This window comes from Melozone crissalis, unplaced genomic scaffold, assembly GCF_028551555.1.
Source record: "Melozone crissalis strain CALT ecotype California unplaced genomic scaffold, PUWL_Pcris_2 ptg000005l_1, whole genome shotgun sequence".
NCBI classification, from domain to species: domain Eukaryota; kingdom Metazoa; phylum Chordata; class Aves; order Passeriformes; family Passerellidae; genus Melozone; species Melozone crissalis.
The window spans coordinates 52,887,980-52,905,830 of NW_026535783.1; the positions used below are offsets into that span (position 1 = coordinate 52,887,980).

The window sequence follows — 17,851 nt, forward strand, 5'->3', positions numbered from 1 at the left end:
TGTGATTGAACTTTCTAGGAAGTTTTGTTTCATATGGGTTACTCTCTGTCTGAGGCCACACGGATGTAGTGGGGGCTGTGTGTATCCAAAGAACAGACTGACAAAAAACTGCAAAACCTGAACACAAACATTCTCAAAAATTTAGAAAGTTGAAAATGCAACTTCTCTTTCTGTCTCCTTGTCTATCACTCAGTTTCCCCTGCTCTGTTACCCAAAAGTGGGAAGTGTCTGAAGTAGCATACCTGATCACTACATTATAAACTGTTACGCTAAGTTGCTTTTTCTGTTTTCTTCGTGCACATATTCATTGCCTTCCAGAAATCTTTGGAAATTAAAAAGTCAGTCTGAGTGTTGCTCAGTTAAGGTTATCAGAGATGTGCTTATACTTAATTAACTGAATTGAAGATGTGTTTTGGGGACTAAAATTGTTTTGTTTATTTGTCTAGTGATTTTGTGGGAAGGGGAAGATGATACAAAAGGATAGGTTAAAAAAAGTTTTTTAAACTGCTTTCACTTTTATCAGGAATGTTCCGATATTTTCATTAAAACTTGTACTTTTTCTGCAGCTTCTGGAAAAACATAAGAATACAGAAAGTATGGTAGAGCTCCTTGAACTGTACCAAATGGAAGATGAAGCCTACAGTAATCTTGCAGAAGCCACCACAGAGCTCTACCAGTACTTACTGCAACCATTCCGAGATATGAGGGAGCTTGCGATGCTTAGAAGACAGCAGATAAAGGTAGGGTAAAGACAACTGAGATACTTATTATTTGGGAAGTTCTGCTTTCTAGTTCCTATTTACTAGTTCTATTATGCAGTATATGAAGTGATATTTTTCCACTCAATGCTGACCCTGTTTTTCTGGGCTCTTCACTAAGATGAGTGTTTTTGATGAGTGAGAACGTCTGACATATGTAGCTAAACACCACCTCTTTATCTTGCTGTCTTACCCTTCAAATGCATGGCTGAATTAAATAGGTCAAACTTAAAATTTTATGGTTGAGAATATTGAGTAATATATAAAATACAAAGAGATGTGCAATATTTATGCTATTGTATATTCTAGAAGATTATTTCAGGTAACTAAAATGAAAAGTAATTTTCTGTGTAATCTGGCGAACTGTGAAAAGTCAGTAGCTTTTTTTCTGATATTGCAAAAGACTTAAACTCATGGAACATAAATTAAAATACATAATTTGTTGTAACACTTGGACAGTATATTTTCCTAAGAGCTAAAAAAGCCATCTGAAGAATACTGCACTTTGGTAAATTTGCTCTGGAATTAGTATGTTTGTTTTATTTGAAAGTAATTCTAATCTTGAATGCTTAGGCAGAACTAACAAAGGTTATCTTTATTGCATCTTGGATGTACTTTTGGTAAAACTATTACTTCATGTGTAGATTAAGACTACAGCCTTCTGATTCTAAGCTAAAATTTTATTTCATTTAATCTGTATTGTAAATGTCATTTTATCTCAGCTTGATACCTTGTTCAGTTAGCCAACAATTTTTTTACTGTTTTCAGCTTAAAAATAGTGTTCCTCTCTGGTTTTGAGAAAGAATGAGGGAGACAAAAGGATTTATGTTGTACTAGTTTTATTTTGACATATTTTTGTGAGCCTAAAGTAATTTTTCAGAAAAATCAGCAATCTTAAAATAACTCATTTTATAATGTGATGATGTTTGAACTAAAAGTGCTTTTTCTTCTCTTGAATGATGTTACTGCACAGAGAATTGGCATGAGTATTTTTTTCAGACGTATGATACAGTTGAAGCCTATAAACACTTCATTTATTAATATGCTTTCTTCAAAGCATGGTGAAATAATTCCCATTTTATTGGAATTTATAGTAGAGAAAAAGATTATTTGCTTGTTCTTTTGTCAAATAAGAAAAGTAAATATTACAATGAGTAGATATGCGTATTAAAAGTTGTGTTGTGCTCTGTTTTGATTTTTTTTAAACCTCAGCAATTCTGGTTTTAAAATGCATCATTTAATACTCTTCCTGAAAGATTAATGTTGATAAACTTCAGAAGTGTGTGCTGTGGTTGATTATTTTAGTAATACATAATTTCTTCTAAGGTACATTGTGTTCTCTTCCTAACTTGGCAATTTGTGAGTTAAAAAACTTGGTTGTCTGTATAATGCACTAGAGAAAGATGCCATGTCTTGTTTTTCCTTTCATCGTTTGAGAGAAAGCAGTACTTGTATCTATGATGACAAAACATATATTATACTGGGTAGCTAGGGTTGAAGAAATGTTTTATAAATAGAACTTGTGCATGAAATGGTTTTTATTAACTGGCTGCATATGTTTTTCTGGCAGGCTTTAAGTTTCAGACCTTTTCTGTATTAGGTATCTGTTTCTGATTTGTGGGGAAGTTGTTTTTGTTTGGTTTGGTTTTTTGGGGTTTTTTTTAAGGATTTGGAAGGTTTTAAGTTTTTTAATCAGCTTAATTTTGTCAGTTTTCACAGTGAGTTTAGAAGGAAGTTAATTACATCACCCGTAATCTTTGGGAAGAGTGTTTTCTGATGTTGGAGCAGGACATAAAAATTGGAATATATGTCATATGGTGTTAAATTTCTGCTGTTCCTGTGAAATTTTAAGGAAGAGACAAGCCTATAGGAGGCAAGGGAAAAACAAAAACAAAGTTCTGTCTTCAGTGGAAGCTTACTAGAGAGGGACATCTGTATTGTACCCAGATTTCTTCTTTGGGGAAAAAAACCAAACCAAACAACAAACAAAACAACTCAGAGTGAAAGTTTATAACAAGGTTAGAAACCATGTGGAAGCTTGGAAATGGAGGTTACTGCTGCCCATTATAGACATGATAGAATCTTGTTTCATTTTATATTTTGATCATACACTCATTTTTCAGGTGTATTTTGCTTCATTTAGTGTAAAGGATGGAACATTTAGGTGTGTGAAGAGTCAAAGCTATGAAGTAATCAAATATTTCTGGATTTGAAAAGCAGGATGAAAAGGGTATAAGATCATGAAAGGAAAAAAAGCTGAGTTATTATGAAATGAAATGTCACTGTGGAAAAGTAACTTCTAATGGCATTTCTGCCTTATTACGGGCTAGTCATGTGACCCTAGAACAATGTGTTCAGTAAGTGATATGCTTGTCTTTTTTTGGGCTTCCAGCATCAGAAACCTGATTTTGTTTTTATATAAATGCTCTTTATATGTAAGTGCTGCTCAAATCCATGGAGACTTCCCTCCAAGCATGTCAAGATGCTTACCAGATACTATGCATTCTTGCAAGAGCTGAGCATTACTAGCACAGCTGTGTTTTGGACTTAAATCTTTGTATGTATAATATGGGAATGACCTTGCTTGCCCCAAGGCCTTTATGAGGGACACAGAAATAAAAGCCGACATGTAATGAATGGTATTATCAAATTGAGAAATGTCTTATCAAAGAGGCAAGTCTGAACTCATTCCAAAATTAAAATAAAGATTCACTTACTAGACATACTCAGTGTGTTTAGTATGACTGTATTTTGTAAGATAAATGTGAAAAGTTGTATTTATAAGCCAACCAAACAGTTCATATGTTCACTGAATGCTGGAGAAGGCATAATAAAGGAATTGAAGACAGTATTATATTTTTTTTATATATATAAAAGCTGGGCTGGATTTGTATAGGCATTTTCTGATTTAATTACAGACTGTTACTGATTTAGTTGTAATAATAGGTAAAGACATTCAAGCAGTGAGTTCTAGCATGGTAATTTCACCATATGCATTACTGGCCCTTTTCTTCTGATTTCACCTTTTCTTTCTGATTTCGCTGAGTATTATATAGGCACCAGGCAAGTGAAGCTTGATACTCAAATGCTGTGTTACATGTTTTGGGCTCTCTGTATAATCTTCCAAGAACTGGGAAGGCAACTATGAACATAAAACCACAGGATAAACAATATTCATAGATTAATCTAGCATTGATGTTGGATTTTAAATGGAATTTAAGATACTCTTTTTGCTAAGAATCAGACTACTTGGCAACTAAGAAAGGATGTTAAATTGTTGATTCTAAAAATGTTTCACATTTGTGCCCACAAGTTTTTCCTTAATCAAAAGAAATAATTTACCTGTGAAAAATTGCTTATTTTTTGTGTGTGCAGAACACACATTGCCATAGCAGAAAAGTTGGAGGTAGTAGTCATCAATAGCTGGAAATAAAAATGCTAAGTGTTTCTGAAATTTGGAGAAATCAGAGTAGGTACCTCTGTTCTGGTGCCTTTGATTTCAGAAAGTTTAGATTTAACTTTGTGAGATCCTCCATATATAGTGGTGTGTTCTTCAGAAAGTATGTAAGGGAGCAATGAGTTAGTGGTTGATAGTTGGCTGTAGAACTACTGGCCAGGTTACTGTAATCAAGCTTTAAGTCCTGTAAGACTAAGACATGAAGTTTTCTTTGATACAGGATACCCAATCTGGTAAATTAGAGAAGACAAAAAAATTATTTTAAAAAATTACTTCATGAGGTAAACCTCACTGACTTTTTTGTCTGTACTTCTGTGTTCACCAGTCTTCATGCAGTCAAAGAAACTACCTTGCTACTTAGAATTTTTATGGCCTTGTAGTTGTGGACGGTACTTTAGTCATGATGAATAGGCACTGGGTTTGTTCAAACGCCAAGTGAAATCAGTGGGAGGCCTTCTCTTTTCATCCTTGAGGGTTTTTTGGATGTCCTTGATAGTGGACTAAAGATAAAATGTAACAAATTGCTTCACAACCTACATGTAGATGCCAGCAAAACTTCAAAACATGCATTATTGAAGGTCTGAGTTGAGCTGGTTTTGCTTAACTGGAAATTGATAATATCTCATGATGGATGAAAGCTTAGAGCCACCATTACATCTCAGCTCATCTTCAGGAAATAAGCACCCTGAAAACTTACTGTATGTTGAATATATTAAACATACTTGCAGCTTCATTGCTTATGTGTTAATGATTTTTACTTGCATGTTAGTTCACATGAATGTGAAGAGATTTTAATGACTTCAGATACATTAATATTGAAGTCTATCACTGGAAGCTAGAGATTAGAGCAGTATATATGTTGATGATTCATAACATCCTGCTTTTAAAATTTTTGAAATCTTTTATTAGTCTGTCTGAAAGTTTGCTTCCCTCTCAAGCTCACTTATGAGAATTCTGGTATATTAAAAACACAATTCTAGCTCAAACTATGTTTGAATTCCTTAATATATCGTGGTGAATTGCAGTAGTGAACTTTATAACTAATTTATCTTTGATTTATGCAAAATTAAGTACTTAGAAATAAATTACATTGTATTGAACATGTAAAATTTTGGTTAAATAATAGTTTAATGAAGTATGAAACAAGCTCAAGGGAAATGAAATCTAGAGATGAGAACAGCTGGCAAAACTGAGAGAATTACTTTTAAAAGTACTTACAGAATATTTTATTTTAAAAGTCTCTAATCACATAAAGATGTTTTGGAGAAACTGTAAAACATCAAAGGATTTTTAACTTTTTTAAAAATCTATTTGCAGCTCTATTTGCAGCTGAATGTGTGTCCTCACATCATTAGGAATAATACTTAAATAAACATAGCTTTTGAAAAACCTGTAGACTGGAGAAGAAATCTAAGTTTATGCAAAATGGTCAGAAACTTCAGGGAAATTACTGCTTGCTTGTTTGAGAATATGCTGCAATACGGTGAATTATGTTAATTGTCTTTATAGTTTGATTGAAGAAGATTGTATGTCAGTCTCTCTTTACAGTCTGGACTATAAATCCTCTAGACTATTATATGAACTCAGAACAGAATATTTTGCTGACTTAAAGTCAGGACCTTATGGACTTTCTCAAAAAGAAACTTGTTCCAAAGAGACAATCTGATAGAAAGCAGGCTGGTACCCTAAATCATTTAATGAAACTTAGTTCCTGGTAAGAGGTAGCTGGCTACAGAACTGTGGTGTGTGTCTGATTGGTTAAATCTGCTTGTCTGCAAAATGAGTAGAATACAAGACTGCTCTAGGTATTCAGCTATAAAAGTGGTTAATAAGACTTATAGAAAATTTTGATTATGTTAGAATGCTGAAAGGTTTGTTGTTTGGTTTTTTTTTCAAGTCGCAGTACAAAAAAGCTGGTTTGGATAATAAAATGGTAGGTGAAATTTCAATAAGTAAAAATTAATGCATGTGCAGAAGGTTGATGACAACCTCCAAAAGGAGATATGCGTATTTATGTGCACCTAATTAATTAACTATCTACTACTCTTGAGAAAGAATGTATAAGATTTATCTTGAGTTTGCTGCCAAATGCAGCAAAATGGTGCTTTTGCCAAGCACCAAATAGGAAACATCTTTGGTGTACATTCATGGTATATTTGCATCTTGAATGTCAGAGTTTTAGTTTCTTCCTCTCAAAAACATACCACAGTATCAGAATAATGACAGTATGGAGTGGAATGGTGTTTCCCTATTAAGCATCCTGAGTGCTAGACCAGAGTAAAAGATTGGATTGCCTTAATTTGGAAAGCATGTGATTTATCAAAGATATATAAATCATGAATGTTAAGGGATGGAAAGTATAGAAAATAGGGGTACCTCAATGAACCTGTGGTGCTTTAAAACAACCTACAAATAAGGCAGAAACAAACTCTTAGTACACCTTATGTGCTCTGTGGCAATAATTTCCACAGTTGAACTCTGGACACCAAATATCAATTCAAAAAGGCATCTTGATGGAACTTGGAAAGGCTGGTGAACATGCAGAAAATTCTAAATTATGTGTCCCTGAGGATTAGAGTCAAGGAGGGTGAACCCTAGAAATTTATGTTGTTGTTTTGGTTTTTTTTTTCCTTGCAGTGTTGGTGATAGGGAAGGAGGGAAAAGGAGGAGACTTTGATGCAATGTTATTCAAACTGTGGAGGTCAAGGAGAGGGACCGAAGGCCTTCAGAGGCTGAAAAATTTGCTGAGAGTTTACAAAAAGAGGTTTTACCTAAATATGTTAATTGCTTGAAATCTAGTACTTATCAGTACTTCTTTTCCAGTAGCGCTTTTTCAGTAGTGAAAAAAACCTTTTTTGTAAGCTTTCATCATATTTTCTAACTTTATACTGAAACTTATCAGACTTTATTTGTTAGTTATTACAGTTATTTTCAGTATCTACGTTCATGGCTATTTATATGTCTTTAATCTGATTTTTTCTGGCTAGTACTTTTGTCGCTATTTCTCTTTTTTCAGTATATCTGTATATAAAAATTGTCAATCATATTTTGATGAACTCTTGATCTATATATGCACTTAACATTTCATGTATTGCATATATTAAGGTTTTTTTAACTGAAGATTTAAAAATCCATCCAGTCATTTTCATACAGAAACTGGAAACTGTCTGGAAACACTCAAGCCCACTTGCCTTTGAGTTAACTTGGCTTAAACAACATTTTCAAATAACTAGAAGAATATGTCTTCTTAAAAGTATATTTTCTGAAAAATAATTCGTTTTGAAGGTGACCTCTCTTCTAGTTTAGGTCTCAGTCGGTGAAGCTGAAATGTATGGAAAGGTTTTATGCTATACAGATGAATGAGTAAGGAAGGCATAATGCTGGGTACACTATTTAGCTTTAGTTCTGTCAATTTCCAATATAAAATACTGTAGCTTAGTGTTCCTAACACTGTACCTCTTTACATAAATGCTTGTGTGTCTTGGGAAAAAACACCAGTTAAATAAACCCAGTCTTTCCTCTTATACTTGCCCTAACCTACATCTTCTATGATTTTTCTCTTCTGACTACGTTTTAGTTTTTTAGCATTCTCCATCATTTTGGAAAAAGTATTCACCACTGCACTTCACAGTAGTATGACAGTATTATTCAGTCTTCTTTCTGTATGTCCTAACATCTTGTTACCTTTTGGTTTGTTGCTTCCTTTACAGTCTTGACTGAATTGTATATGTTGTTCTCCTGTGTTTTAAGATAATCAAAACTCCTGCTGTTTGTATTTTAGTCCCAGGTGCCAGATATTTTGAGGAATCTAGACCATGCAAACTAAATGGGTTTTTATGTATTAATATTGAAGTCCATGTCCATATTCCTTAGGGTAAAACTGTGAAGCTCTTTTCAAAGCAGAATGTTTTCACCTAATATATTTAGAGCAGTATGTACAGAATTATAACTTATTTGGGGAAATAGTGTTGGGTTTGTGTTAACAGCTGGGAGCACAGTTAAATTAAAAACAACAACCGCAAAAGTTACTAGGACTAACTTTGAGAAGTCTCTGACTAGGTGCTGAAATGTGTGTTTTCTGGCTGCTATGTCTAGCAGGCAGTGGTTGGACTTGCATGTTTGACCTCTTGGAGAAGGCAGATAGCTGAGCCTTTGATCTGAAACATGCTTTCATGTATAAAGCCATTTAGCCATTTCCATTTTCTGTTTTGCCACTGTCATCTGCACTACTCACTCAGCTTACTTTTTTTTGTTCTTATAACTAACTGACCTGCTGTTACATGTCACATTTTTCTCCTTTTCTACCTATTACAAGTCCATCCAGGAGAAGGATCAAAAAGGGAGCTGGAGAGATGTGACATGTACCTGCCTAAGTTATTACATGGCCTGGGCCAACTCTTACTTCTGTCAATCTTGTCCGTTGTCCAGAAAAAAACATAGAAAGTATTAAAGACGTTCACTTAGTAGATGTATATTACATGCGTATCCCATCGTTTCAGGCCTGTTGCTCATATTTTCTCTCAATAAGCTTACTTTAGTCTCGTCATAACTTAACCATAATTTGCCAACTGTTCCAGAGAAGGATATTTCCAGTACAGCATTGCCTCTGTTGATCCATCCTCATTTGCTTATGGGCTAGTTTAGAAGCCTCCTTTCAGTTTGTTTTCTCTGAAGATTGCATTTGTTCTCCTTCAGAAACATATCAATACAGTGTTGAGACGCATTATTTTATGCTCCATTAGTCTGAAGCAATAACTGATGAAAATAGGTGTTTGTGCGATGTGTTGAAGTTAATGGCTTCTGCTGTTTCTATCCCTTCTTCTGTCTTTTGTGAAAACTACTTTTGTGAAAGCTGTCATAATTTTCTTAGCTTCAAAGCATCATTTGGAGTAAAACTTGGAAAACATGAAAGTGTACAAAAACAAGCTTCATCATTGGGGAAAAAATCATAGCAAATTTTACTGTGAAGCTTGGATTCCTCTCAAGGAGAATATAGGATTTTTAAAGGAAGAATAGTTGGATTCTTTTATTGGTAAAGTGATGAGTAGAAGAGAAAATGTAGATTTGGCTTCTCATCTAGTTGTGAGATTAGAGATTTTTCTGTAGGCTTTCTCCAAAACTTTTGAGTCCAAATGAGCAATTCCAGGCCAAAAGCTCACTTTGAAAAAATGTTAGGTAACTGCAAAGCCTTTTAGGTTAGGAAGAAACTTCAACTACATTAGACTTTCTTAATTTTTAACTTATTTAATTAACTTAACTGATTTTAAAATGTAATTAAGTCAGAAGTAGATACACAATTTTACAAGAAATGTCATTAGATGACAGCACTTTTGAATTATTCTTTGCCTTCTTTTAGTCATATTTAACATGGATGATGGTAATTTAAAAATTATTTGTTTAGTCTCTAAAATGACACATGCTCTTTTATGAGCTATAAAAACTGATGATGCCTGCGTCATAAAGGTGAGCAAAATAAAGCATAAACAGGTTATGCATATATTGCAAACAATAATGGAATGCAGAAGCATGTTAGAGCTTCCTTGGATTCCATAATGAGAGTTGTTGTCTTATATCAAGGTGATTAATTATTGAAGAGAATATAGAAAACAAAGTCTTCAAGATTCACAAGCCTGTTCATGCTGATGTTTAATAGTCCATGGCTACTCCCTTTTCCTTTTTGAATTCTTAGCTAGGACAAAATGAGGGAGTGGTCACTTCTGTCCTGGAGGTGTTTGCAGGTGGGGAGAAAACTTGCCATTTCATAAGCATCAAACTCCAGAGGCATGTTCCTGATCTGTACTTCTCAACTTTTCCCCCTGTTACAGCTGTAGTCTTCATTTAAGCTATCTCTTTCCCCCAATGGGCTTACTTTCTATTTCCTGTGATAACATATGCTATGAGTAATTTCTATCTTGTATATAAATGTAGCAAAGTAATATTTTTTAAATTGAATATTATGATTTAGTATAAATTTGTATAGATTTTCTCTAGTGGCATTTTGTTGGACTGAGATATAATGCCCAGACAGCTGTTTGGCAAGGGGGATCATATATTTTTCACCCCCATGTCTCAGTTTTTCGTCTCTGTTTTTCTCTGGAGATTCTGTGTCCTGCCCAGGATGACAAGCATAAGTTTAATTAATGACCAGTAGATTACAGTAATTCTCTAGCTAGGTTGCACTTGAGAACTGGTAATTCTTCTAAGTTGTTGGTGCTGTCAGGATGTATACTCATATTATGGCTACCTTTTTTTAATATGTTTTCCCAAAGTGTGCCAGGTCCATGACTAAAAGTGTCTTTTTGTATGCCCTCCATCTTCTAGTTTGTCATAGTTATTTGGTGTTGATTGTAAGGAATGACTGTAATTACCTTTGGAAAGGTTGCAATCAGTATTTTCTTTTATACTTCAGGGGTTTTTATTGTTTCTTTTTAATAACTATTTTTCGTTTTTACTTTTTGATGGCAAAATTGAATCATGTAGAATGAAGTGGCTGGGTGGGAAGAGATGGGTTTTCCCACAGGGAGCATTGGATCTCCTTCAGGCCACAGTGAGTGGCTCTCAGAAGGCCACGGGGCGTGTGTGTCAGGCAAACCCAGCAGAGCAAGCTTGGGCAGGAACATCACAAGCCTGAAGTGAGAAGCAGAGACCAGTAGCCAGCTAGATCTGAGGCACCAAAGGAACTCCTGGAGTTTGCTGCCACTCAGAAAGTCATTGACCTAATAGAAACAGAGGTGGGAGCTGTCTTCAAGGAGGCAGTGCAGACTCTTATTTGAATACTGTTTTGGAGTCACCTTTTGACAAGTCTGCTTTTCCCAAAATTAGATCCTGTCTTTCATGTATCTGAAGAGTAACAAAGATCTTTGGGACTTGAGAATTACTCCAGCCTGGAAGCTTGTTCTTGAACTTTCTCATTTGGAATTTGTCACCTTCAACCTCAGTTCTCTCAGGCTGTCATAGCTGTGGAGAGGTTGTGGCTGTGGTAGTCTGGTCCAACAGCTTCAGAAGTGAAGGGAGCAAGCTTTTCAGTTCAAGGTTCACCCTTAGCTTCTAGCCATTCAACTTTATTAAGAAAGCATGTGGGATATTTCACCTGTCAAAGATAGTTCTCCACTGGTACTTAGATTCTGTCTTCACCTTTAGATTGGATGCTGCCTTTGTAGTAGTGAGGGCCTCATTCTTTGTCATAGTTGAACCGTGACCATCAACTAAACCCCACACGGCTGGAGGAGCTCACTCGAGCTCTGTGGTGGTGGGAAGAGAATAGGTGAGAAGACTCAAGAGCTGAGATAAAGACAGTTCAATATGCAAAGCGAAAGCTATGCACGTGAAAAAAGCAAAACAGGGAATTCATTCACCGATTCCTATGGGCAGGCAAGTATTCTGCTATCTCCAAGAGTGCAGGGTAACAGTGACTTAGAAAGACAAACACCCATCCTTCCGAACATTACCTGCTTCCCTCAGCTTTATTGTTGTGCACAGTGCTCTATGGTATAGAATATAGAAAGCTGGGGTCAGCTTTCCCACTTGTTTCCCTTTACTACTGGGAGGAACTCCCAATCTCCTCACTAGTAGAGTGGGATGAAAAGCAGAAAAGGCCTTGGCTGTGTGTCAGCACTGCTTAGCGGTAGCTAAAATATCCCTGTATTACTAAGACTGTTTGCAGCACAATTCCAAAACAGAGCCCATACCAGCTAATACGAAGAATATTAATCTAGCCAAAAGCAGCACATCCATCATCCGTTATTTCATGTCTTCAGAGCCAGAAAGCTAACACTCTGTGTGTGTATCCCTTATCCAAGCTGCAGAATGCAAAGTCCAAACATGAACGTTAGCTGTACCTTTGATTTTTTTGATTCTACTGCAAGATACTTAAGAACTGTTCTAAGACTTTGACTATCTGGCTAGATGTGTAGGTGGGCAAGCATGAAGGCAGATCAAGTAACATTAGGGAAAAGTTTCTATCCATTTTATCTTTCGGGGGCTCCTTTCACACTTCTTTTAAGCATACTACTGTTCCTGCAGCCTAAAGGCGAGCTGTTGATCTATTGTTGAGTAAAGCCACAACTTCTTGGGTTTTCTCTGTGTTGCTTTATGAATACCTTTAGTGCTAATTATGATATATGGATGACATACTTGGGATTGTGGATAATGAAAAGATGCTTCCCTTTTTTGTTATTTGTAAATACTTGCTCTAGGGAACAAAAATACAATTATATTATGCAATCATAAAACTCTTTAACTTGCACTATGTGTGAATAATATTTGGCAGACAAAACTTTATGAAAAAAATGTTACTTTGAGGCTTATTCTCCTAGAACTCATGCCTAATAAGAATGTTATTCACATTATCAGTGATCCTTTGTCTATTCAGTGTCAAGTTACCTCATCTCTACCAAGGAGCAGAAAAGGATGACTTTTAACTGTGTTGCTTTTTATCCAGCTTCACAAATGAATTAGCTGTTTCAGAGTTCTGTGTAAATGGAAAGCATTAATTTCACCAGCGAGTAATTCACTGAGATGTGTGTGTATATATATGTCTAGAGTTCAATATTTATTTGGAAACCTGTAACATGGTGCATACCTGCTCCATAGAATGACATGTTACAATGTATCTTGTGTTATTTTTTCACTTAGCACTTGTCCACATTATGCTTCATCTGTTACCTTTCTAAGAGTTTGGGAAAAAAAAATAAGTAGATTCAAATACCTTATTAATGTCTAAGTGTTTTTCAAGAAATGAACAAGTATTTAGAAGGTATCTATTTTGTTTTACTTGTGAAAATCATCCGTCTGAGAGACAGAGACAAGTGGGTATGCAGAAGTAGGTCCTGAGCAGTCACTTAAAAACCTTTCACTCACAATTTGAGTGGAATGGCTATTAAGACCAAATTGAAGCTTTGTGAAATCAAGATTAATACTTGAGGCACTAGAACTTCAGGTTGAAATATTCAGGGATATACAAAGCACTTTTGGTTTTGTTCAGTTTTGCCTGTACTATTAAGGTGTCTTTTTGACTGATAGATATGAAAAATATTAATAATTAATACTTTGGTATTGCATGAGCAGGCTTAAATTTTTAATTAAGATACAAGATATGTAGTCTATTGTTGTAGTGTGAGTGGTGTGTAGAAATTCTCAGGTTTGGGAGAGAAAGCTGTGTATTTATTAATTCTAAAACAAACTCCAAGTCTTTTATTGGCTTTAGATACTGGAATCTCAGAATAAAATTGCCTTGATCTTGGCAATGAAAGGATGTTTGAGCTCCCAGGCACTAGGAAAATATACTTTTTAAAGTCATTTATAACAGAGAAAAACTTCTAAAATGTTGATCCTCACTTAGCACTATCCCAGGACAACCATGGTTACCAGCTTCATTCTGATCAAAGAGCATTTATTTACTTCAGAATGAAATAGTCCAGGCTGGAAGAAAGCCTGGATGAAACATGAAGCATGTAATCTGCAGGTAATAAGATACATAATAAAAAGATGCTGACAAATCAAGCTTATAGGTGGGGGTTTTGTGTGTCCAGTAAGAACAGTAATTATGAAAGATGGATGTACTTTTTCAAGAGGAGGGAGTGCTTCCAGAGAGTTTTTTACTTTTGAGTAGAAGCTGTGGGTGGTGGTTTTATCTCCATTTTGTTGCATTTTCGTTCTTAGCCCTGAAACTGTTTGCTGTTGGCAGAACAGCTGCAATTAATTGTATTTTTAATTATGTGCTGATTTATTTACAGATCTCAATAGAGAATGACTACCTGGGGCCCAGAAGAATTGAGAGTCTGCAAAAAGAAGATGCTGATTGGCAGAAAAAAGCTCACATGGCTGTGCTTTCTATTCAAGATCTTACAGTTAAATATTTTGAAATAACAGCTAAAACACAAAAAGGTAGTTATTTCCTGTCATCCTATCCATCACATAAAAAATGAAATTATTTAATGTTTACTATGCCTATGTTGTACCATGAGTTTTTTTTTTCATCAATTCTTCATGAGGAAAATGCAGTTACCATTCCTATTTGTTTTTTCTTCTGTGTCTGTTTGAATCTTTCACTTGTAAACCTTTTCAGAACATCATCAGCAGTGAACAGAATAGAAATTTTAGGTAGAAGTTTTGCAGCCACTTTCTCAATGTAATTGTATTAGTGGTACTCTGTATTTGCAAAGGATTTAGGAGCATAGAGTCCCTGGTGGATTCTGTTTTCTGTATTGGATATGGCAGACCCTCATAGTAAATGTTAATTGTCTCTCAGTTGATTTCCTTTTCTAGTCTTCCTTGCCTTTCAGTAATTTTTTTCATAACTAAGCATTAAGCAGCACCTCAGTTTAACTACCCAATGAAAGCTGCTCTGTTGTTCAGAAGCCTTCATGGATATAGCCTTGGCTTTTCTGTGTTTGAAGAGTTTAATGGTTTCACTAAAAAGTGGTACAGTAAAGCGAGGTCAGATGACCTGGTATGTACACCCATGCTCTCATCCTTGTACCATTTTAACTTAAATAACCAGTTTAATAGGGCAAACAGACCTTTTTCTAGTTCACTGACAGAGTTTGTCCTGGTGTCCTCCCCTGCCTAACTGCAGGTCCCTGTTTCTTTCTTTGCCTTGGTGATAGTGATTGTGCAAGATCCACAGGAGAAATCCTTTTTTGACTGGTAGGTCTCTTGTCATCTCTGTACATGACTGCTACATCTGACTCAAGAGATGCAGGGCACTGCAAATTTACTCTGTTCAGTGACCACCCAAGTTAATGTGAAATTTCACCTTACTCTGACTGGATGACTTAATAGGTTGGAGCATGTTGGAATAAATTTAATTAGAGGAAATTCTAAATGTACTAATCAGCTTTGCTCCTTTTCTAGTATGACATAGGCAGCCAGTAAGATACACTACTAGTTGATAATGCATATTGGTAAAAATTTACTTCTTGTTTTTGTTCACCTGATTTTTTATGTGCAGCAGTCAGGATTTGGGGCAAAACCAGTGGAAAGTGACATGCCTGAAGGCTGATTACAGTGTAGATCTTTAAAATACAGGTTGCTTACCTGTTTTTTGTGTTTGGAGATTTTCTTGGCCTCCTGCTGATCGCAGGGTAGTCTTACATACCCAAATGTTAACAGACGGCAGAGGAAAAACACATGAAAATGTAAAGATGCTTCTTATTACCTAAGAACAGCATGTAATAGCATGCGGTGACTTAATGCCACCCCTTTGATTCAATTACTTTTGTGGCTTTTGCTTTGCAATGCTAAGTACAGTGTCACATAACCTGTATATTAACAGTGGTGAAAATCTTGTATGTGTCTGCCTAGATATTATCGGGGGCCCAAGAATAGTAAATCTGAATCACGCAAGGGACTTCTGCATTTTGAGTTAAAAGATAGATGTTGTTTTAATGTCATGCAGTGTTCTTACAGAACTGCACTTGAAGTTAAGTTGAAATATTTGTTTTAAGTAGTATTTTTTTCAGTCTTCAGATTGACTTTAATTTATGACTGTACTATAAATGTTATTAAGGTAAGCTGGAGACTTTAGTAGCTGATAATTGGTGGTTATAGAAGTGGGGAAAATTTGGGATCCTGTTCAAGACCAAATAGTTGTATTAATGAGATTTTTAGGAAGTACAAATGTGTGCATTTTCTTTGCAGTGGGATCACTAGTGTTTGAAAAGTAGACTAGTAAGATGCCTGCCTCTTTTTTTTTTCCTTTCTGTAGCTGTGTATGATCGAATGCGAGCAGACCAGAAAAAATTTGGTAAGGCAGCATGGGCAGCAGCAGTGGAACGTATGGAAAAGCTTCAATATGCGGTTTCTAAGGAGACTTTGCAGTTGATGCGTGCTAAAGAAATCTGTTTGGAGCAGAAGAAGCATGCGCTGAAAGAGGAGGTAAGTTTTCATGCCAGCAAGTAGAAAATTAAAGCGCACAGAAAGAAGCAATGTTAGACAAATGATGTTGCAATGTAGGTGTGGTGAGTTTTGTACCACTTACGTATGTTTTCTGCTCACCTTTTCCTGGTTAATCAACCAGAAAGACAGTTTTTACTGTAAATGTTTACAGCCATCCACTGGGATGAGTAAAATGAAGATAAAGGATAGGACAGAAATTGGCTGCTGTGTAATCTACAGTTTAGCTCTGAGACATGACCACTTTTTCAGAAAAGCTCTGACATTCCAGATGGAAGGTGTCTAACCACTAGTAAATATATAGGTAGCTGAATGGTTGTGTTGCACTCTTCCTCTGCTTACCTTAATTACTAAGGTAATGTTCCAGAGGGGGCTGTACTAGTTACGGTTTTCCTGAGGAAAGAGTTCATGCATGAAACTGTGCTTAAATGCCTTAGCAGGAAAAAAATCCACATTTATTGGACTTTATGATGTCTCAAAAGTAACAGTGTTTCAAATTCTCTTTTGAACTTTGTTACCATATGGATGTTTGATGCAAAGAACTGTCATACTAATGTTAGTGTGTGTTCTAGCAATTAGATTATTGTTTCAGGAGAACTTTTCAAACGTTTCAGCAAAATTTGACTAAACTGACGGTGCTGTTATGAAGAGGTTATCCAGAGAGCTCACGACTTTAGCACTGCAAAGGCTGGTAGATTTGCAAGGCTGATAGACTGCATGTCTATTTTGGGAGCTTCTGTAGAAGACAGCTTGATCTCCAGGGAAGAGAGAGTACATGCAAGACCCAGAGCACAAAAATAGGTTTACTGCATTTCAATGCTCTTTAGATTTGGAAATCCAAGAGTTGTCTGAAAACCTGAGTTTATCAGGCTGTTGTCATTCTTAGTCAAGAGTTGATGAGTCAATCCAGCACAACTAATTGGAAATATATTGAATATTTTCACTTAGAGTAACTGTGCATCTTCTTTTTGTGGCACATTTATTTTTTTTCCCTGTTGAGACCTGTGCATTTTCGTAGAATGAGATCTCAGACTGGTAAATGAGTGAGTGTTTGATCTGATATGCTCAAGTATTAGGGGCTGCACAGGAAAAGAAAGGATTCCTTGCAGTATACATCAGGATGAAAGTGAGCTATGAGTTTAGGGCTTTTGGGGATAGAGAAATAAGGAATATCTAATGGCCATGGTGCTTTGGGATGGTGTATTACAAGGTATAGAGAGCTCTCAGTCTGAGTATAGTGATAGGGAGATAGCACTAACCAGGTTCTGCTCTGATACACACCATGTCTTCTGAGAATGTAAAAGGTTTAAGTATAAAGCGTTGAATGTGAAAAACTTGATGGGAATCCCATCTTTGCAAAGAATGGTGGCAGTCTTATAAAGATAATGTTTGTAGAACTGAAATACCTCCTGGCAAATCATTTAGCTACTATATTCTAGAAGATAAATACAGGATATTTGTTTGAAGATACTAAAATGCCTAAGAAATTAATACATCTGGATGTTAGCTGAGAAAAATGACAATTCAGACAATTCAGAACAAAGACGTGATATGACTTCACTTGGGGAAAGTGTTTGTGTTCAGCAGGATGTCTATGGATTTTTGAACATATAGTCTTGGAAAAGAAATTTTTTGCAAGGACATATTTTAGTAAAAGAAGGGGAAATAGCTTTAAACTGAAGGTGGGTGAATATTTTCAGAAGAAATTCTTTGAACTTTGAGGAAGCAACACTGGAACAGG

At 35.7% G+C, this 17,851-nt stretch overlaps 1 protein-coding gene across 1 annotated transcript in view; it reads left to right on the forward strand.

Annotated features, from left to right (window-relative positions):
* Positions 1 to 17,851, forward strand: part of JMY (junction mediating and regulatory protein, p53 cofactor) — a 63,172-nt gene that overhangs the window by 17,700 nt on the left and 27,621 nt on the right. The window contains exons 2-4 of the mRNA XM_054282883.1: positions 567 to 740; positions 13,950 to 14,100; positions 15,923 to 16,092. Coding sequence (XP_054138858.1) covers positions 567 to 740; positions 13,950 to 14,100; positions 15,923 to 16,092 — 495 coding nt within the window. The remainder of the gene's footprint in view (positions 1 to 566; positions 741 to 13,949; positions 14,101 to 15,922; positions 16,093 to 17,851) is intronic.